Below are 27891 nucleotides of genomic sequence, written 5' to 3'. Positions count from 1 at the left end.
ATAAGCCGGATCCAATTCGAAGATTAAGGAACAACACAATATTCGCAGCCGTAAAGGTCTTACGGCGTCAATGCGACGCATGCGCAAAAAGTTTGTAGCTTTGAGGTCCGGATTATGGGTGTCCGAATTAACGACTTTTGACTGTATAAATAAGCCCTTGCAAATATTTTCCCAACAGTCAAAGTCACCGCAATTACGCATTACAACCAATCACATCATAATAGGGTTTCTATAATATTCAACTACTCAGGTTACCATAAATGAAACAACTTGGCGATAGTCCAAGGGTACCCTAAAATGTAGACTAACAAATTGTTCTCCATTAATAGCTGTGTTTCTTTCTGTAAAGTCTATTGAGAGGATTTCTTGAGAATTTCAAAAATAGGTTGCTGCTACCTTTTTTGTTGATTGCTGCACCTTTACTTTTCTTGGCGGGTTTTCATGTGATTTTCTCCCATGCATTAATTCTCTTTTCAGTAGAAGATCATAGTATAGGTCTATTGTTTTATCACCAGTTATGGTTAATTGTAGGAAAAAAGTTCTGTGATTTGTGTTGTAAAGCTACAGCTACTCAAGGTAAATGATGCATTGCTTTTTTTTTTTTTTAAATTCACTGAAAGAAATTAGGATACCCGTCTTGCTTAGTCTTTGTTCAAATGAAGATGTTTATAATTAAGACACAATAACATGCCGAATAAATACTAATTCAGAAGTCAAACAACAAAAAACAGCATTATGATTTTATGTGAAGATGTTTATGTAAAATGTGTAGAGCAGTAGTTTTAGCTAAATCCAATCTTGTTGGTATCCCTTTGAATTTTATTCTTCTGTTGCTCAGTATTTCCTTCTGAGCAGAAGCAATATTTTCTAATGTTAATGCCTGTACTGGTCGACTTTCATTAGAATCATGGATAGATTCTTGGCGCATGTGAAATTTTTGCTTCTGTCACTGCAGAATGGAAAGGAGACAAATAAGTATGTACAGGATCCAGGCATTGTTTTATTTCTTTAGAATTAAGATCTTCTGAAATAAAAAATTAAATAAAATAATATTTAGTTTTAAGCATTTCAAAACACAGACTAGCACATTATTTCATTCAGTAAACAGTAAAAAAAAAAAAAAAAAAAAAAAAAAAAAAAAAGCATTTTATATTTTGTTGGGAAAAGCATTTTATATTTTGATTTGAAAAAATAAAAGGTACTTTTCCGTTTTGCTGGTGCAAATCTTGCCAAGCAGACTTTATTGATGACATCACACAGTATACACATAAAAAATGTTAACAAATGTTAGTTCTAAGATATTTTTATTTTAAAGGCATAAACATTTTAATATCATTTAAAATTTTGTAAAATGACACTAAATAAAGACAAATTTGTAAAAAGACATTAATTTAAGAATTTACTCTGCTTTCATGGTACAACGTCCTGATTTGCCATTTCATATCACGTGATCCCAAGTTTAAATGCAAGAATTATTTCAATTCATATGAATAGCTTACTCAGAAATTATGTAAATCCATAGTGCTTTACTTTGCTAGTGCATTCATATTAGAATTGATGAATGTAAACCTTTTCTATATTTTTGCCTTCGGGTGAGCAGTGTGATTGTGTCCTAATTGACTTAATTACTGCGAATGGCCTTAGGACATAAAACTGAACTAACTGGTAAAAATTCTATGTAATTGTATGCCAGTATTGAAAGAAACAATCAATCTGATAAGAAATGGCTGCGACTTGTTTTGAAATTGAGACATAAAAGGTTACCACGGAGTATATTCCGTTTGGCATCGGTTGTACCATTTTTTGCGACTCGCTTGTGCTGGTAAAATGGAAAAGTACCAAATAAAAATATTTAATTTTTAACTGCAGTATTTTGAAGTAAAATACAGTAAATGAAAATATGAAATTCTAATATACACACAACAGTACATATACATTTCACCTATGAAAAAAAGACAAAGTATTTATGTATTGTCTCAATGAAAGTTGAAAATGAATGGATGGCTATGAAAGTTTGCAGAGCTTTCACCAAATATGCACCATTTGTTCTTGCAAAATTCTGAGCCTCGCTTCCATCTGTAGCTCTTGTAGTAAAACGTTCATCAGTCTCTCTGCACAATCCACCAAACAGCCACTGCTACAATAGTATTGGACTCGCTCCATTTTTGTACTTTGTAAAAAGGTTTTTATCAAGTTATACAATTTTATGATGTCTTCCAGTTTACCTGGACCTCTATTTGGAATGCTATGAGTACACTTTTCTGCAGAAACTTGTTCCAGTCTATTATTGTTCTGCGAACACTATTGAACCGCATTTCTCTTTGAATAGATATTCTCCTGTCGCTGGTTTTCAGCTTGCATTGCCATTATTTATCTGTGGTTAAATTTAATGGAAGTGCAGATGTTATGACGACATGCTTATCCATAGCTCATGCTAAACTATGCTGCTTGGCAACAGTGCCATGGTCGATGGTATAACATAAACCGTATATACCCGCGTATAAGTCGACCCCCCACTTTGACATAAAAAATTCGTAGAAAATAAGAAACCCGCGTATAAGTCGACCCCCTACTTCCGATCCACAAATCGATTGAGGAACTTCGAAAATTTTTTTTTAAAGTTCTACATTTATTCAAAATCATCTGAGAAAAAAGTAAATATACAATAAAAAATACCTTGGTAAATAAACAAAATCAAAATCCTTCAACGTCTGATTCATGGTCAGATTTGCCAAATATTTCATAGAACTCTTCTGTTGTCATTGGCTCGTCATCCTACATATTTTCAGTCTCGAACTCTGTATTGTTACAATCACTAATAGAGCCTTCGCCATCATTTTCACTTTCAAAAACAGCATCATCTTCCGTGCCGTCTAGTTCGTTGCTAATACAACATTTTTTAAATGATTTTATAATCATTTCAGAGGGTATTTCGTTCCAAGCATCTTTAACCCACTGAGCAATTAATGTAATATCGGGCTTTTTAATGTTGCCTCCCTTTGTAAATGTTGGTCGACCAGAACTAATCCACTCTGCCACATCGATAATGTATTTTTGAAACTTCATAACCTTTGCTTCCAAATCAGGTGGTAACTTTTGCACCAGTTTGGTGCGTTGGCGTAAACACAAACCATGGCGATTCATAAATTTAGTGCACCAATGTGTTGATGCACGAAACACCTTTGGAACACCATACTTTTCTTCTTTTGCAAGCTTCATTGCTCGTAAACGTATGCCAGTTCTAGTGACAATGAAACCATTCTGCCGGCACTCATAAACCCAAGCATACAAGTCATTTTCGAGTTTTGGAAAAGGAGCTTTTCCATGTCGCGATGCCTTTTTCGATTTCCGGATTTTTTGTAACTTTACTTTATTCTTGCGCCAATCGCAAACCAATTGATCGGTTGTTCGGGGGCCGAAAATTCTTTGGTTTAATCGAAACTTACTCTAGTTAAAGTATGAAACTCTGTGATTAGTTTTTCACATAATTTAAGTCAGGAAATTACTTCAAGTAAGTGACTTATTTGATAAGTCATCCAATTTGAGTGCGGGAAGAAAACAACTGCATTATGTAAAGAAATTTTTGAACTTCCGATTCTTTTAATTTTTTTATGGCCCCGCGTATAAGTCGACCCCCCCACTTTGAAGTCTTTTTTTTGTCCAAAATATGTCGACTTATACGCGGGTATATACGGTAAGCATCAAAGAAAACCCAGTAATTCAAATTATGAAGATGTTTGCATGAATTATGGCCCCAGTTAGGCAGGGTGTTTGAAATTCCATTATATTTGCTTTGGAAAGCATCTGGATCACTTTATGCTGTTGCTTTTTTTTTTTTTTTTTTAGTTGAAATTGATATAAATGGTACTTCTTTGTTATATCATGGAAAACCATAGTACTTCTTTGTTATAGTGGCCTCCAACCATATTTGTTGATTTTAGATTTGCACCAATGTCTCGGATATATTTTCACCAAGCTCGTGACGTGTGAATGTAAAAATAAACACAGCATATAATAGCGATAATACTCGCATGACATTACCTAAGAATATTTTGAAATTATTATTTTATGTCATGTAATTGTTCCAATCAACTGCAGCACTTTTACAGATATTAAGCTGTTTGTTACACCATTTCATGGACATCAACTCCAAGCAAGAATACAAAAACCTAATAGCAGTGACAAACAATATTCTGGAGCTGCTAAACAATTTCCAATATGGAGGCTTTTCTCCTTTTTGCAATTTTTAACATTTCAGCTTTAAATGATTTCGTTGTTAACATAAAGATTCATATTGTGGCCATTTTTGCGTAAAAATTTGTCAGATAAAAGTCCTCTTTCTCAAAAAGGTGGTATGGCATCCACCTCATTACTTGGTAAATTAAAGATTGTTCACAAAAAAAAGTAATCAATCTATTTTTAAATAAACAATATGAACATTAGAGGTACTAAATATGCCACAGAATTTTTGTATATGCAGTTTACAGTTTAGATAATAGAAAAAGAAGGCTATTGAAGAAACATGATTTACTAGGCAAAGCAGGCAGCAAAAAAGTAATGTACAATAACTGCAGTAGTATTTAAAAGCTCTGGAAATCTTTGTTTTAATCCTGAGCAGCAGCTGGTCCTAAGTTTCTCCCCAGTGCAGAGAAATTGCAGGGAAAGAGAAATGTAACATGCTGCAGAGTGATGCAAAATGGTGCAAAATGTATCTTTGAAGAGGTAATGTGTTTAATTTAGAATTATGAATTTAAAGGTTTATTGCCGATTGCTTCCAATTAAGTTAAATAATTTTGTTAGTAACTTTGTTTTATCTCTACATATAATAAAAGAAAGAGTCTGTCTGTATGTGTGTGTCTTTCGTTGGCACTGCGCGTAAGCTAATAGACACACGGCTACGAAATTTGGTGCATAGGTGCATCTAGACAAGAGCCAGTGCACCTCGAAGTGATTTTTTTCGAAATTCGAATTCGAATTTTTTTATTTTATGTTTTGTGACGAAATCGCGTCATTTTGAGACATAATGGGCTATAGGAACGCGAGATTTTACTGTACACACTCCATTTTCACATCGTCATGAAACGTAGGCACTTAGCTGTTTTACGAACTTAAAATAAATTTTGTGTTTCAATAAATCAATTAAATGCGAATTTATTTAACAAAGTGAGCTTATGACCTTTTGAACAGGATTTTTTCTAAAAAAGTTTATTTTTAAAAATGTACAGTTAATTTTTCTTTGATTTTTGGACACGTTATCCTTGCAACTGCTTTTACAAAAAGAATTTTGGAAAAATGATAATATTTTGTATTTTTAAATAATTTTTTAAATGAAGCTTCCGATTACACTTCTTACATCTTTAACCCCTTCGCGCCGACTGTCACGTCTACGTGCCAGCAACCAACACACTCACTTCCCGGCCGACACGCAGGTGTGCCAGAGCGTTTTCCCGCTCAGCCCCGAATATCACGTATTTGTGCCAGTATCCTGGAACGTTTTAAAAACTATAATTTTTGCCACAAGATGGCACTGTATGTCCATATGGTTTCAGGTACATGTACATTAGACCTTCTACTCTAAATGAGAGAAGCATGACTCACATACACATGTTTTTGATTATATAAACAAAAGATGAAATAAATGTTTCCGAATGGCGTGATTTATGACGTCTCTTTAAATTCGCACGTGGTAGTTGTTTATTGTAAGTAGAGAAGTTTTATTTTCGCTAAAGCGCTGGGTATTTCGGTTTAAATTAGATCCTGTTAGACGTGAATTCTTTCTGTTTTTAATAGAAACAGACCGAATAAATATTTTTTAATAGAAAATTTGTTAGATGTGACTTCTTTCTGTTTTAGAAAATAATTAGATCTCGTTAGACGTGAATTCTTTCTGTTTTTACCATTGCAATCACACCAAGATCAGCAGAATCATTAAATCCACTCAGATTAACTGAAAGACATTTTCCAAAACTTTGTTCAGAAGAGACTGATAAGAAAATGAGACGACGATGCTTCGTCTGTTCACATTCCCGGAAAAATCCTCCAAAACGGCAAATGAGTTATTACGAGTGCAAGGAATGTAACGTAGGACTGTGTGTAGATCCCTGTTTTCAAATTTTTCATACGAAAAGAGAATTTTAAGAAATTTTTTTTTGATAAAGTTGTTCTGCAGAGTAAAAATTCTGTGCAGAATTTTTTTTTTTAAGTTTCTTTCATGTTATTTTTTGCTTATTTCACTGTTTGTAAGATATTGTAAAGTTTTGCATGATTTTTTTTTTCTTCAACAGAAAGTTGGTTAATTTTTTATTAGGATAATTAATATTTGTATGAAGAGATATAGCTTATTTAATTGTAATTTTTTTCTCTTGAAAATATAAGATAAAATTTCATTAATTATACTTTGCTTTTCAGAATTTTTTGTTTTTTTTTTTTGTATTCTTTTATGTTATTTATTGCTTATTTCACTGTTTTTAAGATATGGAAAAGTTCTGAGTGATTTTTTTAGGAAACAAAGTTTTTAACCTCCTTTATACCACTTGAGGTCTTAAGATTTTGCAAAGGGAAGTTGGTTACTTTATTTATTAGGATAATTAATATTTTTATTAAGGGATATTGCTTATTTCATTGTAAATTTGTTATACGTAATAACTTTTTTTTATGAAGTTGTTTTGCAGAGTAAAATTCTACAGTTTTTAAATTTAACGTTTGGTGTTCCCTTTAGCCATTTTTTTGGTACATTTAAAAGCCAGACGTAGGCTGGCAGTGAAGCTGCTAGTACTTTATATTTTACATATATTTAGATACAAATTAAGTAGACAAATAAGTTAGGTTAATTATTAGATTAATGATTTTAAAAATAAGTACTATGATATTAATGAAAATTTTCTGTTAGTATTATGGTAAATGCTTATTTTAACAAAACCATTCAACTTTGTTGAAAAACATTTGTATGCATTTTATTTTGCTTGCATTTTTTGAAAAGCTTGTATCTTTTCACATGCGTGAAACTTGCAGTATTTGAATTTGTATATTAAGAAGGCATTAGTAAACTTTTTTGGAAGAATGAAGTGACTTTTTCTATGAAATGACATCGTCCAGAACAGTGAAGTTTATCTTTTAGGGCAAATGAAGTTAAAGCAATTTTGTATCATTCAACACAATGTTGTATTTTAAGCAAAGGGATTTGAACAGTCTAGGATCATAAGCATGAATCCCTTTCAGGTACCCTAGTGCTGATTTTCATTGTTTTTGTGAGAAAAAAACAGTACTGTAAAGAGGTATGAAAGAAGAGGTCTTCCTAAAACTTGGGGTTCTAATCCCAGTCTTTGTGGGTTTTTAATAGCAATCAGACATTGATAATGTTATAGATGGTCTATGAGTGATACCAAAAGAGTCATTTTTCCTTTTTTTTTACAAATGGCAGGAGCGCTGAAGTAAATCTTTAGTGCTTTAATGAATGTCACTTTGGCTTTGTAATAATTTTCAAACTTTTTAAATAAAACTTGCCTGCAAAGTATCTGCAGACTTTTTGCATGTTGGAGTATAAAAGTATGTATAATATTTGCACATTGTATGAAGAAAGCAAAGTGATTCTTAAAAATATATTTTATATTTGAAAGGCTTAGTTATCAAGAATTTCTGAAATGCTTTATCTAAAGTTTTGAAACTGTGCTGAAATAAAACTTGATAAAATAATCCAGCATGTTATTTTCAGTAAGTTTTAATAGTTTTTTTTCTTCTCCAGAATTATGATGCTGTTCTTAGACTCCTGCATAAAAGTGATAACTTAGAATGGTAAGAAATACTTTATAAGATGAAATTATAATTTCTCTCTCTCTCTCTCTCTCTCTTTTTTTTTTTTTTTTTTTTTGTGTGTGTGTGTGTGTGTGTGAAACAGAGTTAATTTGAGACATGAAGAAATAAAGGTATAAATTATTTAACCCTTTGAAGGGCACCGGTATATAATATATATCGGTTGTTTGTCAGTTTTTTAACCTCTGAAAAGAAATGTTAATTTTTCTACACCAAAAGCTATAATCGTAAGTTTCTAGTGTTTCTTTTTGATTCTAAATGGCAGCACCATCCTATGAATGCTTAATATTTTGCAGTTATGAAATTAATATACCTCGTTCCAAGGTATCATGTTTGAAGATTGATAAATTCTGTTGGAGGGAAAGAAAAATTTCAAAATCTGCAAATATATGACATATATGCTGAATCTTATATATTTACTTCATTTCAGTCAAAAGTAATAATTAACAGAAGATTATTTATACGATTTTAAAACCGGTATATAGTATATATCGACGCCCACACTGAGGATACCACGCCAATAGACGGCAGCACCAGTCTTCTCCTTTTCCATTCCGTGACATGACAAAATTTCTTTATATTATAACAGTTTATGATGTAATAATTTTTTATGATTAATTTATAAGTTGTTTAGAATTCAATATTATGTTCATGAAGGGAGTTAAGTTTACTGACCCTGCGCTAGGACTGAATTCTTTTTTTATTCTACTCAAGTTTCATTCGTCTCTGTTTAACTAAAATTTTAATTTCAGCACTTCATCTTTTCCTAAGAAAAAGACTCATCGATTTTAAAATTGCCGTCTGGCATAAAAATTTTGCATAATTGTAGGGTTTAAATGTGGCATGTTAGCCCCCAAAAGGCACCTGTTGCTTCGTGCTTTCCAAAATCCTAGAATTCAAGGAAAATTAAAAGAGGTGATTGACAACTGATTTGTCATTTGGGAGTCACGCTTTCTTCCCCTTGTGTGGTGTGATAAGATCACACAAAGAGGAAGCTTACTTAAAAATACAGGAAATGGAAGTGCAATTTAGGTCCATCTCTTAGTGTAATCACAAAAACTGCTGATTCGAAAGCACGCTTTTATTCTTATCATCTTTGTTAATTTCAGATGAAAGACTAGGGTACGGCAAGAGAAATTTGACATCTAGGTTAAGATAAAAATAGGTTGTTTTTGAAATAAATTTCACAGTTGGTGAAAGGAGAGAAAATATTTCTAAGGCCCCTTTTAGATGCAAACTAGAATTTATCCAAAAGTTGAAAAGGAGCCCCTAGGAAGCCAAAGGAATTGAAAATCGAAATAAGAGCTTTGAGGTGTATCATATAATAAAATTGTTTAACGGCATTTATTTCTGAACAAAAACATATATTACAACCTATATTTACAAAAAATAAAAAAGGGGTCCTTACAGTGCTCGATAATGTAAAGTGTGTGTGCATGGGGGGCTGGGTATATTTGCCAAATTTTTTTTATAAAATAATAATATTGAATTTAAATCAAGTTCAAAAGCTTTTTACCCATATTTTACATAAGTATGTTCAGCTGGGTTGCATCATCAGAGTGCATAAAAACATAAATTTTATTTTTTAAATTTTAAATTTCTACCAAAATTTTAAAAGTTTTTGTCTTCAAACTTACATAATTATATTCATTCACCCATCTCTACAGATGCACATCAAAAGTACACAAAATTAATTTAAAAAACAAAAATTAACAATTTTCAGCTACCTGGAAAAAAAGTCTGAGAGGGGCACCAGTATAAAATATATACCGTCTCTCAAAATTTAGGATTTCACTCTAGATTTTTTTTTAAGTCTCAATTTTGTGTCCTTAGGGTCTCTAAGTTATAGTTCATGCAAAATTTACAACAATTTAAATTATTTCATATAGCGCCCCGCAAAGGGTTAACAGAACTGCTATGAATTTCACATTCGCAACCAAGTGTTAGAATAATTTAGATTAGAAAAGTATGTAGAGTTTTATTGGTCTTAGTTAAAGCATTCATATTCATAATTACATGAAAAGAATCTAACGAAATATTAAAATCAGACTTATATATACTTTTTAAAAGTAGCAGTTTCCAAAAAAAAGTAAATCTCAAATTTTATATTGGGAAAATTTTATTCCACTAGTAAAAGAATGTATTATACATTAATTTTACATACATGACTAAGGGCATAAAAAAGGGTATCGTACTTACCATGTTTTTATAAATAATAAAAATGAAAGATTTGTTTGAATTTCTGTGGTATTGTTACTCTCTTGGGATTTGTTTAAGTATTATAAAAATGTCTATTGACATAATAATGTTAAAAAAAGTATTGCACATTTTGGGTAAACTCAGATGTCTTGAGAGGACATAAATCGATTTGAATATCTTTAAAAATTTAATTCCTTGTAGTACTTATGTGTTTATAATGTGTAATAATTATGATAGTTGTCACAGTGTAAAGATTCATCTTCGTTCTATTCATATGTGTAATAGGAATATTCACATCGTCAAAAGTTTGGGGATTAAAATCTATCCCCATCATAAGCATGCATGGTCCTCACTTGATATTTTTTTATTCTTTTCTTTCCAGTCTTTTATTTTTTATGTTGATTTTCTGTTAAAAATGCTGTTATTATAGCATATTTCCGAGTATTAAAAAAATTTTTTTTATTAGCTGTATAAAAAAATAAGAGTATTTTTTTTTTCTTTTTATAATGCCAACTTCATGTTTACTTCTCACATACAATTCATGGGCACCATATTTCCACAGTTGCTTTAATATGACATCAAAAATTTTTTTTCATTCCAAAGTTTTTGCCATATGAATTCCTCAAAATGATGGCAAGCTGTGCTTTGTTGCTTTTTGTTCTGCCACTTGGTGGAGCACCACAATCTTTCAATATTTGGTATGTAAGCAGCCATTATTTGATATGTAGAATGAAATTTATGGTTTGCAGTGAAGTGATTGTAAATTAACCACTGCTTTTTTTTTTTTTTTTTTTTTCTTTTAACAGTGTGGAAAAATCGTCAATCTGTCTTCCACATAGTACAATACATTTGGCATGAGTGTGTTTTTTAGGGTCACTTATGTGAATGTTAGATTAAACGTAAAGAATACACTTGCTCATAAGTCTGTTCCAGTCAATAGTTGTATTTTCAAAAAAACCTGAGTTTCTTCTGAGCGGATTTAATGATTTTCAGTTCTGTACAACATTAAATAAACCGTAATGCAAACAAAGGGATTCTTGCACTTGTATGCTTTTGAACTAACATGAACTGTATGACTTGCATGCTTATGGATTTGTATGAATCATATATGCTTTTCTTTCACTTACAGCTTTTTATGTTGCACCTGCAAGTGTTTTCATTGATACACTGTTTCACTTACGGCCATTTTCACATATTCAAATACGAGGTGGAATACCTCTTGGACTAATGATATAGCATTTCTCACATTCATCAATAAATGAAAAAATATTAAAATGTTTTTTGAAAAAGGAAATATATTAACACATGGCCTACTCATAGTTCTCATGAACTGTCTAGTGATTGTGATTAGAACGTTTGGCTTGTTTGGTAACTGTTTGTGACATACATTTGTGCTTTGTCAGTAATCTTGGCATTGTTTAACACAAGGAAGTATCAAAACAAGTAACTGAAGTTTATTAAGGTTGTCTGTTATAAACAACAAAAAATTCTGTTATGACTACTATGGCATGATCACATATATTGTCTTCTTTACTTCATTGAACTACTCTTATATACGCCCACGGTTGGCGACAAATTTCTCGCCAAACATTTTCATGCAAAATTTACAACAATTTTTGGTGAGAAACTCCACGACGCCATATTACTACCTAAATGTTTTGTCTACATTTCGAATTGTGTGTTTAAAATGTGTTTTTTGCAAGTACAAAAAACAGTGCAAAAAAACATGTTTTACACACATAATTTAAGCTTAAAATCCGAAACAAAACAAAATATTTAGATGGCAAAAAATGTGAAGTTTCTAACCAAAAATATTTGACAAGAATCCATGTACACAGCAATATGTTTTAACTTTAAAAAAAAAAAAAAAAAAAAAACTCTACGAAATGCACAATCTACACAGCGAAGGAATCTACCAACTATGCACACCTTGCTTTAATAAATTAACATTACAACAATAAATTTCAAGAATACCATGTATGCAACGTTCTAACTTTAAAAAAATCTATGAATTACACAATCTAGGCATTGCGCATTAATCAACAAAATAAACTAAAATAATTAAAACAAATTTTAAGCAATTAAAAAAAACCCAACAATAATGACAAATTCTTACTAAAAAAGCAATGAACGTAACATACTACAAAATAAGAACAAGAATAAAATAAACTGCGCTTACCATAAATGAATGCTTCTTCGAATAGCAGAAATATCAATTTCATGCCGCCATGTAATCACTATCGTATTTATATGACAGCCAGACTGACTATCCGCAAAACTGATACTATCTTTCACAAATAAATGTTTAAAACCTTCTTTTCCTAAATCCTTATAGGATTTCCAGCCATCCGAAAAAATAGTTGTACCAGGCTCAATCCACTCTTTAATACACTGAATCAGAGTTTCCTTACTTCTATCATGCACAGCCACCATAAATAATATCCCAGATACCTCCAAATACCCACTGCCCCTCAACAGGATGGCCACGATGATATTTCCTTTTGCTGAACTTCAACTCATCAACTTCCACCACTTTATCTTTCCCTCCTAGCTTCTGAGACACAGAGCATACAAAGTCCAGCATACATAAATCAGTCATAAATCACTTAAATACCACACAAACCAACTGAATTCCAAGTTTCCATGTAAAAAGGGTTGCCATAGAAACCAATTGCCCCCAAAACCATTGGTCCACCAGCGGCCGAGTGCTAAATTCGCTGAACACTGGTAGTTCGGTCCGAGGTTCGAAACCCGTGAACGGGCTGGCTGCATGGGCGTTTTTGTGGTTTTCACCATGTGTAACGTATATACGAGCCAGTTTCCATTAGAAAGTCCTCCATGAAGACATCCCTTCCCTTAGGCAGTTAGCCCTAGTGTGGTTGTTGGAATTAAATAAACCAAAACCATCTCAGAACACGCAATAGTGCCAAAAACCAGTGCACAACACATATTGCTGCATTTGGCGACCTGAGGGCGCATATAAGAGTAGTACCCAATTAGCAAATTTGCCTTGTTTTTGACCTACTCATGTTTTAAAGTTGATTTGTTTAGAACATTCTTAGCAGAGATTGACTATTGACTATTAATGTCATCCAATTTGAGATCTTATTATCTTCGATGATTGTGCTGTAGCTTTTAACACATCTTGATGGATAATGTAAAAAAAAATTATTAAAAGTTATGGAAGTAATTATTGATACATTACCTGATATTGAAAATGCAGTGCCAAAAAGTAGTGGCCAGAAAGTGATGAAACTTGGCAAACAGAGAGAGACAGCAATGAACAATAAGTGAATCTTTATTTCGATGCATAATACAAAGCAAGAGCAGCATCTTGCTCTGTATTATGCATCGAAGTTCAATCTGTATTATGTAATCTGTGTAGGTTGGTTGAAATGAAAGAAACACCCAAGATTCCTATAAGTGAAATAGGTACTGTCTGTTTGCACTTCTGTGTAGAGTCACCTCCCCCCCTACAGGGCCGTGCAGCATTTATTGAAATTTGGTAATGTATACTGGGCCAAAAAAATAGGGCTCACTTCTATAGCTTCCATTCTACTGGGCCGATTGACAAAATTCAACTTGCGTTTTCATGTCTCGAAAGCATGACTTAGGATACGTATTAGATTTATATATAGCATTGTTCTAATATAGATTTATATATAGGATTGTTCTCTATTCCTTGTTAACCATTTGCCAGAGTTCATCTTCTGAACATGGCACTGGCAGTGTCTGAAAATGGCTTCCAATCACATCCCAAATGTGTTCAATTGGTGAGAGATCAGGAGAGAATGGTGGCCAGGGAAGCATCCGTGCACCTTGCAGAGCACATTGGCTGATGCAAGCAGTGTGTTGTTGGGCGCTGTTCTGCTGAGGCATGGGGCACTTTCTGAAGGTAGGGTGTGTCACTAGCTGCAGCACATCATCAGCATATCATTGGGCCATCATAGTGCCTTGAGTAGAAACTAGAGGTGACCTGGAATCATACGTAATTGTGCCCCAAACCATGATGCCACGTTGTTATGCAGTGGCATGTTCCACAGTTGCTTTTGGATTGGACCTGTTTCTACATCAATGCCACACTCGTATGCAGTGACTACATTGGAGAAACAGAAGCGTGACTCATATGAGAACACAACCCGGTGCCATTCCATCATCCACATCGCTTGAAGCGCAGCACTATTGCAGATGTTATTGTGTATGATGTAGGGGTCAACGGCAGTCTTCTTAACAGACGACACAAGGGCAGGCCACTAGCCATCAATTGACTGCAAATGGTTCTGGTAAATATGGGTACATCCAGGGTGTCTTGAACATGTTGCAGAATGGAGGTAGAAGTCGCATGCGAGTGCGCCGCTGCTTGTTGGTGGATATGTCGATCCATGTATGCTGACATCACTCTGGCTGCACCAGCATTGTCTTGAACTTGCCACATTTCCTTATTCCAGACATCTTCGCCACAGCCAGTGCACTGTGGATGCATCCAGGTATGTGTCAGCTGAGATTTGCCATATGAACGAACCTGCTGTTCTTAGTCTGATCACCATTCCCCTCGTAAAATGGTCTGTCTGCAAGAACTGTCTGACTTAATGATAGCCTGGCATTCTTTGCTATTACACACATTCTCCGAGACAAAAACAAATTTTCTACGATGATTTTCCTAGCAGAAATAACGGCACAAAAATAAAACATTCTGTAGGTTGCTTCTTTTATATCTTCTTCAACATGTGCTGGAGAGCTGTGCATTTCACATTGTTCGCATAACTCGCTGATGTGCGTCTACCCTGAAATTTGCATCATTTTTGGGCCACTCCTTCTTGTTGCATTTTCAATGTCAGGTAATGTATGTTGAAATATCTTACCGTGAACGGAATTTAACATTGTGTGCATGCATGATCAAGTCACATTTTTAGAACCATCAGCTAATTCTGACATTACATGATAAGAACCACTGATAAAAAATGTATTAAGTTCAAAATCTCATAGATATATAAGGATTGATTGAGGTTATGTATCCAACAGATCAGCAGCAGCCATGATGGGAAAAGTTTATAATTTATTTGAATGAGAATGGGCCTGATTATTTTGTTAGGATGATTTGTGAATTATTCCCATGTGTCTGTAGTGAGAGTTTATCATAAATAAACCAACAGCACTATTTTGACAGACTGGAGATAGACCTGTGAATTGCTACATCTAATTGGTGATAAATTGAGTGATGTCCCTTTAGGTGCATTGGACAACTATGTTCACCTCACCATACAAATCAACCAAGGAGCTCTCAAGAGCCATTTTCCAAGGCAACAATTCAACAAACTTGTGTTGCATATGAGATTTCACAACCAATGCCTAATATCCATGCTCATGAAATTACGTACAATTTACTACACTATTCATGAAAGTATGTGTCTGCTGTGCCTTAATTCTATGGAAACTGGATCACCAAGAGTGGTAGAGGATTGCCTTCTCAGATGAATTCTGGTTTGTGTTGTACTAAATGGATAGGTCGTAGATATCTAGCAAAATGCGTAGGTCAGTCAGTTGCACTACTGCTTAAATATGTTCTATCTAAGACTATTTGGATGACACTGTGTGGCAACACTTCAGATGTGTACCTTTATCGCGTGATGTAGCGGCTTCCCCGAGGCAAGTTACATTTTTCTGATAATCAGTTGCAAACATGTCTTGGCTGCAAATAGAGTCCAAATTGGAAATGCATGCAGTGATTCGTTTTTTGTGGGCAAAAAAGGTGCAACTGCGCTGAAATTTATGGGCATTTGCATGAAGATTATGGTGAAAATGCAGTGTTGCATCAAGCTATCGTGAAAAGGTGCAACATTCGCGATGGACGTACAGATATTGACGATGCTGAGTGCGAGGGAAGACCATCAACTGCAACAAATTTGAAAATCGTTGCTCGCGTGAATGAATGCATTCTTGCAAACAGACACATGACGATAGACGAATTCTCAAATGAACTGGATATTTCACATGGAAGTGTGCATAAAATTATTGCCAATCACCTTAAATTTTGTAAAGTTTGTGCTCGATGGATGCCATGTTTATTGACGAAGGAACATAAAGGAAAGTGTTTTGAAAGTGCATTTGAATTTCTGCAACATTACCAAATGGAAGGAAATAAGTTTTTGAACAAAATTGTGACTGGAGATGAAACTTGGATTCACCACTTCTCACTTGAAACAAAACGCAGCTCGCTCGAGTGGAAACATTGCAGTTCTCCGACACGATCAAAGTTCTAACTGTTCCATCTACAGGAAAGGTGATGATGACGCTGTTTTGCGACAGAGAAGGCGTTGTGCATACAGAGTTCATGGTGAAGGGTGCCACAATTAATGCATCTTCTTATTGTGAAACACTAAAACAATTGCGGAAATCACTTATAAATCGACGGCTGCGTAAACTGTCGAAAGGCATTGTGCTCCTGCATGACAATGCCAGACCGTATGCAGCAAAACAAATGTGCAAACTTCTGAAAACATTTAGGTGGAAATCACCCTCCTTATAGCCCAGACCTTTCACCTCCTGACTTCCATGTATTTGGTTCCATGAAACAAGAACATTAGTGCTGCCAGTCAGGTGTTGACAATGTCCTAGGCAGGGGTGTTTTTCTGCCTTTTTTGGGGTTCTTTAATATTTATAAATGATACCATGAATTGGATATCTCTTTTATGCTTGGAAACTCTGCATATTGTACATGTTGAGGCTTTGTTTCATAAAGGTGATGGAACCTTCCAATACCATATTGCAACCTGCTGTATTACTACCATCATCAAGAAGTAGTTGGAGAAACATTACAAAACTTCCACATAATTTCTTGGCCTTCTGATTTCGCACACTTGAGAATCCATTGAGGATCTGAGGGATCACGTTAATGGACATGCTAGGCATATAGAATTGTGTGCATCCCATCTCAACTCTTGGATTCTTGACAGACTGTCCTCATATTCTTGTGTAAATCATTCAGCTCAAAATATTAGTCTTGTGGCATTTGTCTGCTGTTCATGTTACTGAAGAAGATTACTCTTGTAGTTAAATAAGTGACTCGACCTTATGTGTAATTAAATTTATACCTTATGTGAATGACTAGAAATGTAGATGATGCAGCACTGATAGACATGTCGTAACATCATGTAATTTGGAGAGTGATTACTGATGATGAATTTTTTTATATTACCTTTATAATATAGTTTTAGCAGCTTCTTATTATACATACGTAAAAGTATGTAAACCAACTTTATAGTTTAATTTAGAAATAGCCTCATAATTCCTCATTTTTAGTTTGCGTATTTCTTCTCTATTTTAAAGATAGTAATAATTTTTGTGGTCTGTAAACTATTCTGAATTAATCTATGTCACATAACTTGCATTATGCTGATGACATAGCTAATTCGGAACTTGAACTCAAAATTTTGGCAACTGAAACTTTTCTAACCTAAACCAAAACCTTCTCTTGTGTATGAGCAGACATTTTGTTGCTGAAAATACCTACTGGGATGTGTGATATGCATTGGGAGTACCAGTAGATTAGAAGATGTATTGGATATATTTCTCTGCCATCAAACCACCTCATACTACTAGCAGCAGGATCTGGTTGGGAAATGAGTTCGATTTAGCAGTATATGGGAGTTACAGGCATGCACTTTACAAACAGCAAGTTATCAAATGGAAGTATTGGGTTTTCATCCGCAGAGAACTCGTTGGCACCGTTGCATTTTTACTCGCCAAGCTCGTGGTTCATCGATGATGAGCCGAGCCGTAAACGTGATTTTTAGTGCATGTAAATTCAAGTTAGCAGACAAAACAATATATTAAGCATATGGTAGTAAAAATTCACAGATAATAAGCATGTAGATGTAAAACTAACCGGTTAAACGTGATATACGAAAATAAATTTGTATTAAATTCAAGTTAGCACAGAAGCATTTATAACGGAAATAAAAATTCATTTAAAAAACATAAATTAGTATTAATATACTGAAATTAACTGGTTAAATGTGATATACGAAAAAAAATTGTCTTAAATTACAGTTAACTCAGAAAACAATATATTCCTTACACCAGCAGTAGTTTGCTAATTTTGATGACTATGGCGATGCATCAAACTATTCTGTCATCTTATATAATCAGTAATGTTTTCTGTTTCAATTTAATCATCTATTTATGTCACACCTGCCATCCTCTGAAAGGTTATTGTTAGAAAAGCATTAACAGTATATTATCTTGTTAAAATTTTATGCCGTAAAAATTGATTTATTCTCATAATTTTAGATGACAATAATAAAAATATTATTAAGATGACATTTATTAGATAATTAATTATATTATTAATAATAATTATTTAGATGACAATAATAAAAATATTATAAAAAAGTATTACTTAATTATTTAAAATGCACATGCACATTTTTGCGGCCTACGAAAACAAATTATTTTAGAGGTTGGAAACCTCATGGTTCTGTTCATGGTTCTTAGAGCTGTTAATAATTAAGAACACAACGTGAACAGCCGTGTTACAAATTAGCATCCATCCCTCCCGCCGTATTTTCTTCCTTTCATCCGGAACCGAGAACCGGCATCTATCTACGAAAATATTTCTATCTATTTGTTGTTAAAAAAATCAGAAAAAATAATAATAAATAAGAGAAGAATAATATAAATCTGCAAATGCAAACAACGACAGTGATATTTCAACAAAATTTGAACGCAAGAGGAATAGTTGCAAACTTCGAACAAGCGAATAGGATAAATACTCTGGGTTACCAGGTTTTGAACTATTATCGCCAAAGTTGGCGATGTTTACATTTACTGGGTTCTCTGCGGAAGTGCTTCCGAAGTATTCACTGTGTCTTTGCCAAAATGAATGCTGACAAATGCAGAAACAGGTTTTCATCACTGAAGATATGCCTATATTCGTCCATAATTTTCAGCTGCTGCATCATTCCAGACATAGCTTTTTTCAAGAAGTGAAGTCAGACATATTAATGAATGGAATGCCTGCAGTTTTACCTTCCTAAACTGTTTGCCTTTGGTTCCAAAAGAAAAAAATTAAGTGGGCTCACCTGCTTTCATTAGTTTCGATAAGACCTTTTTGAAACCATTCAAAGTGTTCAGAATTGCCATAGAGGTATCGTTAGTTATAATGATAATTTACTTTGAATGATAAACAAAAGTATTTCCACTTACTAATGATTTTTTTTAGTAATTATCTCATAGCAACTTTATAAGTCTGAGGAATCTTACCTCATTTGCTGGAATTCAAATATATAGCATTTGATAACCTGCTGTGGAGTAATTTGTATGGTGAGTTTCATTCTGTAGACTGTAACTCCCCCATTTCTTTCTTTTTTTTCTTTTTTTTTTTTTCTTTTTTTTTTTAATGGGGGAGGTCTCAGAGTGCAATACTGATAGTGAATTTAATGCAGACTTGCAGAAGCCTTTACATGTATTTATTTTTAATTCTGTATTATTACATATTGAATTTTGAGTATTAATATTCATGAATTTCATTTTCATAGCTGTGCCTTATCTATCCAGACGTTCTTAAAAATTAACAGAGTTGATCTTGCTCAGTAAGTTTTAGTTATATTTTATTTTCGAATCATTTTTTCCCTTGTAATGTGCACAAGAATATTACCTTGTTATGTAACAAATATGCAAATTATTTCACCTTTTTAGCACTAACTTTATCTTAGTATTACAAACTGATAAACATACAGTCAACTCCCACTCAGTTAGCCCCTTATAAAAAACATTTGTTGATTGCAGTGTGATGGAAAAATTTACTGTGATCTATAACCCATATGTGTCAAACAAAGCTATCTATTGAAAATACAAAAAGGAAAATTTCACAAGATGACAGTAGCAATTTTAGATAATGTCATAGTAATTGTGTACTATTTTTATCTACAAGCAGTATATAATTAATTCTGTAATATAGAATTTATAAATATTGTTAAATCATCTGTTTTAAGTGGGGTTACTTTGTTGGTAAAAAAGTTTTTGATAAGCTGGAAGCTGTTATAGCCTGTTAAAATTTGCAGAAACTGACAAAAAATTTAGTACAGTGTACTTATTACCACAGTTGCTTAAAAGTAATACTTCCTTTCCCCATTTCATATTTTTGTTGTAAAATTTGAAATTGTCTTATAATCAGATATTTTAGTAAATAAAATTGCAGAATGAGAGGACGAAGTTTAATTATCATACTGTATAGAATAATTATAGTAGTTGAATGCAAGCAGGTAATAAGCATAAGTATAATAAGTAATTCATATAATGCAAGCTTTACTTCACCAGCATGCGAAAGAACCAAAACAAAATTTAACAGAATGTGTTTTCAGTTGCCACTCTCATGATAAATTGTCAACAGTGCATAGCAGAAGCTAGCAAATTTAAAGGTGTTTAGATATCATAAATAAAAAGGAAAATTTTCCAGTTAATAGAATTTTTAAAGAAATAGCGAGACTTAGTAATAAACGAAGATATAACAGAAGTTTTTCATTGTGGTGACAATGCCTCAATCATCAATCAACTACCAGAGGTGAATCTGCAATATGGTTCTAAATCCAGAAAATATCGCTGCTGATAGTGACAGAGAGGTTTCTGAGAATGAAAAATTATCGATTGATAATTTCACTGGAATTCTCAACACAGTAATTACAGGTTTTGAACAATAAAGCTTTGTAACTGAAGAAAAAATTTTGTCTATCTATAGAATTAAAGAGAAAGTATTAGCACAAAAAAAAAAAAAAAAAAAAAAAAAAAAAAAAAAAAAAGAAGCAAATTAAACAACTTACATTGAAAGAAATGTTTAATAAAGCAAACAAATATTCAGTTTTTTAAAAATGAATTTTGATTCACTTAGGTCATAAATACTTCATTATTTCATAAATCACAATTTCATATTTTTAATTTTGTCATTAATTTCTACATGTCGTCTTACTAGATTTATACTGATGGTCTAGTATTCAGAAAAATCCTAAATCCGGAATTGATGAAGTCCCAAAGAGTCCAGATCTTAGACTTACTGTATCAGTTTTGTCTAATTTTCGTAAGCGGTAGTTCAAATCATTGCGATTAACTGTAATATCGACAAGAAATGCAAAGTCTCTTAACTATTTCTCATCACTGAACTCGTGAATGCATTTCTCTTTAGATTCCGTGAATTGTTGAACTTCGCTCTTCAAAGAAAACAAGCTCTGAAGCATCTTTTCTTGGCTCAACCAATGTACTTCTGTGTTATACATTACGGCACCATATTCAGCTTCCAAATTACTTCAGAAATATTGAAATTGCCTGTGTTTAAGTCCTTTAGACAGAAGGAAATTAACCTCTTTTACAACAGAGATAAGAATCTACCCTTTTTATGGAATTGAGATTTTATGCATAGTTAAAATTTTAACTTTTAAAATTACATAAGTAGTTTTTGAAAAACTCATTATTTTTCGAAAATTTTATCTCAAATAATATCAGGCATGTCAATAAAATGTTTTAAATATCAAGAATAAGAGAAAATTAATTTTTGTCATGACAAAAATCCGACAATGCAATTTTTCTTGAAATCAAATTTTTTTTTTTTAATTCTTCAATTTTTCTTCAAATTGAAATGGGAGGGGCACTAAAATGCTTTCAGTGGGCCACTGGTTGAAGACCCCTACCTTAAGGCATAGCTTTTTCAAGCAAAATCAGCTCATTTTTCTTACACATATTTCTATAATGAAGTCTTATTTAATATTTCAGCTTCTGCATGTTGTTTAAAGAAAACAATTAAAAAGGAAAATTTCAAAATTCCTTTTTACACAGTGATGATATTGACCACAGACACTTCTGGATTTGAAGGGATATTCTCCAACTTTTCATTTCTTCACAACAAATAGAAATTAAAGAAAAAAGTAGGGTGGAGGGATGTAAAATAAATTGATCTGCTATAAATTATTTCGGGAAAAAGATCCGGTTGATTTTGAAGTTTGCAGTATTTAACCTTTAACTATTGTTATGTGACTTTTAATAGATATTCTAAATAATGTAACTATTTTTTTTTTTTTTTAAATTTTCAAATAAATTCACTTTTGCTGCTTAAAGTACTTTGATAAATTTTAAGTTACTTGGTAAGTTTTTGATAGTTACTACATTAGAGTCCCGCACACTCGACATAATGTGAACTGAGAGACTGTTGAGTTTTATGAAATAAGGGGTGGGTTTTTCTTAACTCTTTAATATTTAACTGTAAATTACTCTAGACATTTATAGCACAATATTGGACATGGAAAAGCACAGCATACAATTAAATTAATGTTGATTTTTTTATGTCAAGTTCTAGCACAATTGAAGTCATAAAAAGAACAAATATCTCAAGATTATTGAGTAAAAAAACTTACATACAAAAATGAAGAAAAATTATTAGTAGTTCTTGGCAGAAAAATATTGCGTGATGGTAGATTATCTCTCACGCTCATTCTGTCATGGTCCTGTAGGCGACGGAGGAACAAAATGTCCATACCAGATGCTCCCTTCTCCTCCATGTAATGGAGCATTCCTTCAGCAGCCGTCAGTCCTTTAGTATGAGTTATCATTTTAGATTTTCCATTGTTTCTTTGTTTTCTGACTCATCTTCATTTTTATTCACATTGTCTTTCATTAGTGCAATTACTTCTTCATGTCCTAAAATTTCACAATTTTCATCTTGTCCCATCCATTCTTCAACATCATCATCAGTAACTTCAGTAACTTCTTCGCAGCTTGGAATTTTCTTAATTAAGTCAACTATTTCACAATTTTCTGTCTTATCTCTGTTTTCATGAAATTCATTTCCTGAATGGTCAAGTCAACTATTTCACAATTTTCTATCTCTTCTCTGTTTTCATGAAATTCATTTCCTGAATGGTCCAGCGAATTTCTTCAGGAACGAATGAGGCTTATCTGCTCGATTTCACACCAAGAATTAGCTCTCCATGCAAGAACATCCAACATATCTATTTTCTTTAGTTTCCCAATCATATCACATCCTTCCTGCATGGCTAGGACAAGAGATGAAAGAAGTTTACGGGTGTATTTTATCTTGTATACCTCCAAAACCCCTTGGTCCATCGATTGACACAATGAAGTTACGTTATAAAGGAGAAACATGGCTCTTATACCTTCATCTCATAACTGTTCTGCATCAGGATGGGATGAGGCATTGTATTGAATGAGAATCCCCTTCCTTGGTAGACTTTTTGATTAAAAAACTTTTCCACCAATGGAACAAACTGTGATGAAACCGATCATTAAATATTGCTCCATTCATCCATGTGTGTGACTGATTATGGTACTAAACAGGAAGATCATAGTTGGTTTCGGTTTTATTAGTGTATCTTTTTACGTTTTTAAACATCCAGGGATTTTTTTTTTTTGATTTGCCTATAAGCATTAGTTTGAGCTTATGGTTGCCTGTTGCATTACTGCATGCCAAGATTGTGACTCTCTCATCATTTTCCAATAAAATAAAAAAAATAGTAATCAGTCATCTAGGTTCTAGGCTAATAATTTAATATCTTTGCCAAAGTGTCAAATCTTTGCCAAATAGTTGTTGATTAGTATAATTCAATTTTTAAGTAAGTTATGTTTTTTAATATTATTCGTACCATTTAATATGGCTTCTTCCCTCTAAATTTATTTATTACTAGTTAATAATACTTCCAAATTTCAGACAGTTTTCTTTGGAAAATCCTGATACTAATTCTAGCAGTATGATGACATACTGATACAAAATTTAATGCACATGTTTTTTGCTTATGTATGCTGCTAAATAAATATAAAATAGCTGAATTTATTTTAAAATGTCAAAAAACTAGATTTCTTTCGTGTAGCTGCAAAATGTCTGCAAAAAAAGACAATTTTTAATTCATATTGGGCAGATTCTAATCAGTCTTAAGTGGAAAAAAACAACTCTGTTATAGTTATAATAGTAATGCTTTGGGGATTATATATATGTCATAATAAGAGCACAAAGGAAAAAAGACGGAACACTGTAGATGTAGTTATCCTATATTGAAGAGGAAGTAATCTGATTGCATCGTAAGCTAATGTGTTGACTTCGTAAAAAACTTGGCAGTAGAAGCGATTTTAATTCCATTTTTATTTCCAATTGATATTTGTGGCCACAATCACCTTGGCACTCTAGTTATGCCTATTCAAGAACATTACATTTTTGATATAATTGAGAAGGAAAGCAAGCCAGCGAAATTACATCTTAGCAGAGTAGAGGGCAAAAGCTGAAGTGCGTCGTTATGAAAGATGGAAGCACGCGAAGAGAAAAGTTTTGGTTTACAATTCGGTGATTGGTTGTTAAGAGGCATCTGGTATTAACGGTTACGTAAGATCGCATGATTAATCTGAATGACGCAATGCAGATAAGTTATTACGATTTTAGAATAGAGAGGAAGAATTAATGTTTATAGTTATATTATAATTCTGATTCCTACATTTTTATCTTACATATTTCCCCCCTTTAAAAAGAAAAAGGCGTAGCGACAGAGAAGCCTTTTTAAAGAGAAAGAGTTAAAGCACTAGCAAATAAAAAAGAAAAACATAAATCATAAAATTTTGATTCTATAAAAGTATAATTTATAAATATCAATTTTTTTAAAATAAATTTTTAATTTTTAGAGTCCTATTGAATTTTTCAGCATTTCAGTCCAAAAGTCTTTTTGTTTGAGAGTTCACATAATCATAATTCTTCAGGGAAGGTTCTTGTTATTACAGAATATCACAAAAACTTTTACATTATCATTACTTATAATTAAATGTAATGCACATAAATATGTATGATATTAATTTTCATATTGATAAATTATATTTTAATACCATATAATAATAGGAGTAAGCTTCAGAAATTATGGTTTCACCGTTATTATCTTTCATTTGCAATTCCTGATTTTACCAAACTGGAAGCCTCGCAATACTTCTAAACAAACATATCCATCAATAGGGCTGTCCTCTTGAGCTAATCAGTGTGTTCTCTGCACTGGTGGCCCAGGGTGCCTAGGCAGTTACTTGAAAAGGCCTCCGTTCCTTGCATTAAGGTAACTGGCCTTTGAGAACTGCACTAATACATTCCATAATAAAAAAATATAATAATAATAATAATATAAAAAAAATTACACGCATTCATAAAATGAGAGCCTCCGACATTATCTTGCATGAAGAGGGTAAAAGGAACAACTGTACAGTGCAGGCCTCTGTTGAAGGAACCAGTACACCCTCATCATACTATACTTAACACACAATAACCCATAAATTTTAACATGCATTTACCATAATTTCATATTACTTATCTGTACTAATTTCACTTATTTTTAACATCTTTATTTTTAGAATAATTATAAAATTCGTATCCAAAATTCTCAACAAAATTTCAAAAACATAAAAACTTATCTTAATATCCTTCCCTATGAATAATTTAAATAGCTTAAATTTCGTTATTTAATTTGCCCACACATAATTATGAAAAATTAGAAAAATTAATGAACAAGAATTTCAGATTTTCTCAAAACAAATTGCAGAAATTTTAACCAAAGTTGAAATGAAAACTATAGAATCCGCAGCACATTAAATAATTTAGTTCCTGAGCTAGATTCACACGAATAGAATAATTTTTGAGCTGTTGAAAAAGCAGAAGTGCAAATAATTTTCTGTCGCACATACTTGCAAACACTAACTCGGATCGACCTTGAACCCGCTGTAATGCTTAATTCCTAAACGGTAATTCACTGATGATTTAAAGCACTTTTTTTCTAAATATTGTAGAGATTGGCAAAGCAAATTCAATATTCCTTTTCACTAGGCATTCGAACTTCTCAATTTATCGAGAGATTACTTTCAATCTGGAAACACTGCGCATGATTATTTTTTTGAAGCACTCGCAAAACACCACAGCAGAAGAATGATCTGTTATTTTTTAAACACTGAAAAAACAAAGTTGATGATTCACTTCTTTCACATTATCTTGGATTTATCACAAAACGATGATTTGAAGAGCTGAATTAAATTTTCCATTGAGGTTTCAAGGCTGCAGGAAACTATCCTACCGGCTTAATTGTCATAATAAGAGCACAAAGGAAAAAAGACGGAACACTGTAGATGTAGTTATCCTATATTGAAGAGGAAGTAATCTGATTGCGTCGTAAGCTAATGTGTTGACTTCGTAAAAAACTTGGCAGTAGAAGCGATTTTAATTCCATTTTTATTTCCAATTGATATTTGTGGCCACAATCACCTTGGCACTCTAGTTATGCCTATTCAAGAACATTACATTTTTGATATAATTGAGAAGGAAAGCAAGCCAGCGAAATTACATCTTAGCAGAGTAGAGGGCAAAAGCTGAAGTGCGTCGTTATGAAAGATGGAAGCACGCGAAGAGAAAAGTTTTAGTTTACAATTCGGTGATTGGTTGTTAAGAGGCATCTGGTATTAACGGTTACGTAAGATCGCAGGATTAATCTGAATGACGCAATGCAGATAAGTTATTACGATTTAAGAATAGAGAGGAAGAATTAATATTTATAGTTATATTATAATTCTGATTCCTACATTTTTATCTTACATATATATATATATATGCGTGTGTAAGTCATATGATTATATATATATGTGCATGTGATTATATATATAAGTCGTATGTAATAAGCAGATTTTTGTGTTTTCAAGTGGTAGAATAATTAATTTACCTCTCAGCACAGCCAATGCACAATACCCGGATAGACTGGAATTTTCTTAAAACACACCTGGAAAAATCTGGGAATTTCATTCTCCTTTTTGAGTGGCAACCCTGTTAAAATCGAGTGTTCAGCCATTAATTGCCTGTTTCACATTGACTGCTATTGACATATGAGAACAATACAATCAAAAGCAAACAGCAAGTGCACTGTGCACTGTGAAACGAAGAAAATACAGACAGAAGCAGGAAAAAACATAGTAAGAAGGGTACATGTGTGATGTGGTTAAAAGAAGAAAATAATAATAATAATAATAATAATAATAATAATAATAATAATAATAAGCACTGATTTAATTTAATTTGCATAGCTAATTAAATGGTAATGCAGGTAAATTATTTATTTCATTTTTCTGTTATTTCTTATATGAGTTAATCCCCTTACCTGTGCATTTTATAAGTGCCTCAAATTAACTATTGTAAGTTCACTCTAGATGTTGTTCCCAGTATTATCTCAGTAGACTGGGAGTTGACTGTTCTTTTCTTAATGGTTTGACCCCTTGTGGAAGAAATTCTGCTTTGATTATTATATTATTTAAGAATTTATAAAATTCCTTTATATTTATACACACAGTGTTTAAAAAAGATTACAAGAATAACTGTATTGAATGGTTTATTGTAATTTGCTTTTGGTGTAATAATTTTTTTAGAAATAAGATTGATCTTGACAGCTTGGTCACATGATACCATTTACTAAAAATATATAAGCTTAAATTATACTTGTACCTCATGTTTCCTTTCATCAAGTGAATGTGGTTTAAATGATATAATTCTTACAATTTTTTTCAGTATTAGTTCTGTATATTATAAATTCTTCCCCTAAAAGACTTTTTGTAAAGAAATTACTAATTGAAACATTCTTTTAAAGTGCTGATATACAAATTAAAATTGTTAAATTTTATCAAAAGAATGTTGATTAAATATATTATGATTTGGAAGCCTGATTTATTGATTCATTTTTGTTGATACTAGATGGTTATCAAGAAATTAAAGCTGTGTTAGGTGCCAGGATAAATTTAGTAGTGATCTCACAATCGCTTATTTTAATTGCTGTGCACAGATTATACCAGCAATCTAGCATAGGGTTGCCATGGTTTGAGTGTTGATTA

At 32.6% G+C, this 27891-nt stretch overlaps 1 protein-coding gene across 3 annotated transcripts in view; it reads left to right on the top strand.

Annotated features, from left to right (window-relative positions):
* The window catches only part of epsilonCOP (coatomer subunit epsilon), a 70095-nt gene that overhangs the window by 10124 nt on the left and 32080 nt on the right, over positions 1-27891 (top strand). For 2 of the 3 annotated variants that reach the window (XM_085815190.1, XM_085815189.1), the window contains exons 4-5: positions 7742-7791; positions 19545-19598. In XM_085815190.1, the coding sequence (XP_085671316.1) occupies positions 7742-7791; positions 19545-19598 (104 nt within the window). The remainder of the gene's footprint in view (positions 1-7741; positions 7792-19544; positions 19599-27891) is intronic. The other variant, XM_085815191.1, reaches the window with a different exon arrangement.

This window comes from Stegodyphus dumicola, chromosome 4 (assembly GCF_044657685.1).
Source record: "Stegodyphus dumicola isolate Sdum_Otavi_A_Nest chromosome 4, ASM4465768v1".
NCBI lineage: Eukaryota > Metazoa > Arthropoda > Arachnida > Araneae > Eresidae > Stegodyphus > Stegodyphus dumicola.
This window is presented reverse-complemented; position numbering and strand designations above follow the sequence as displayed.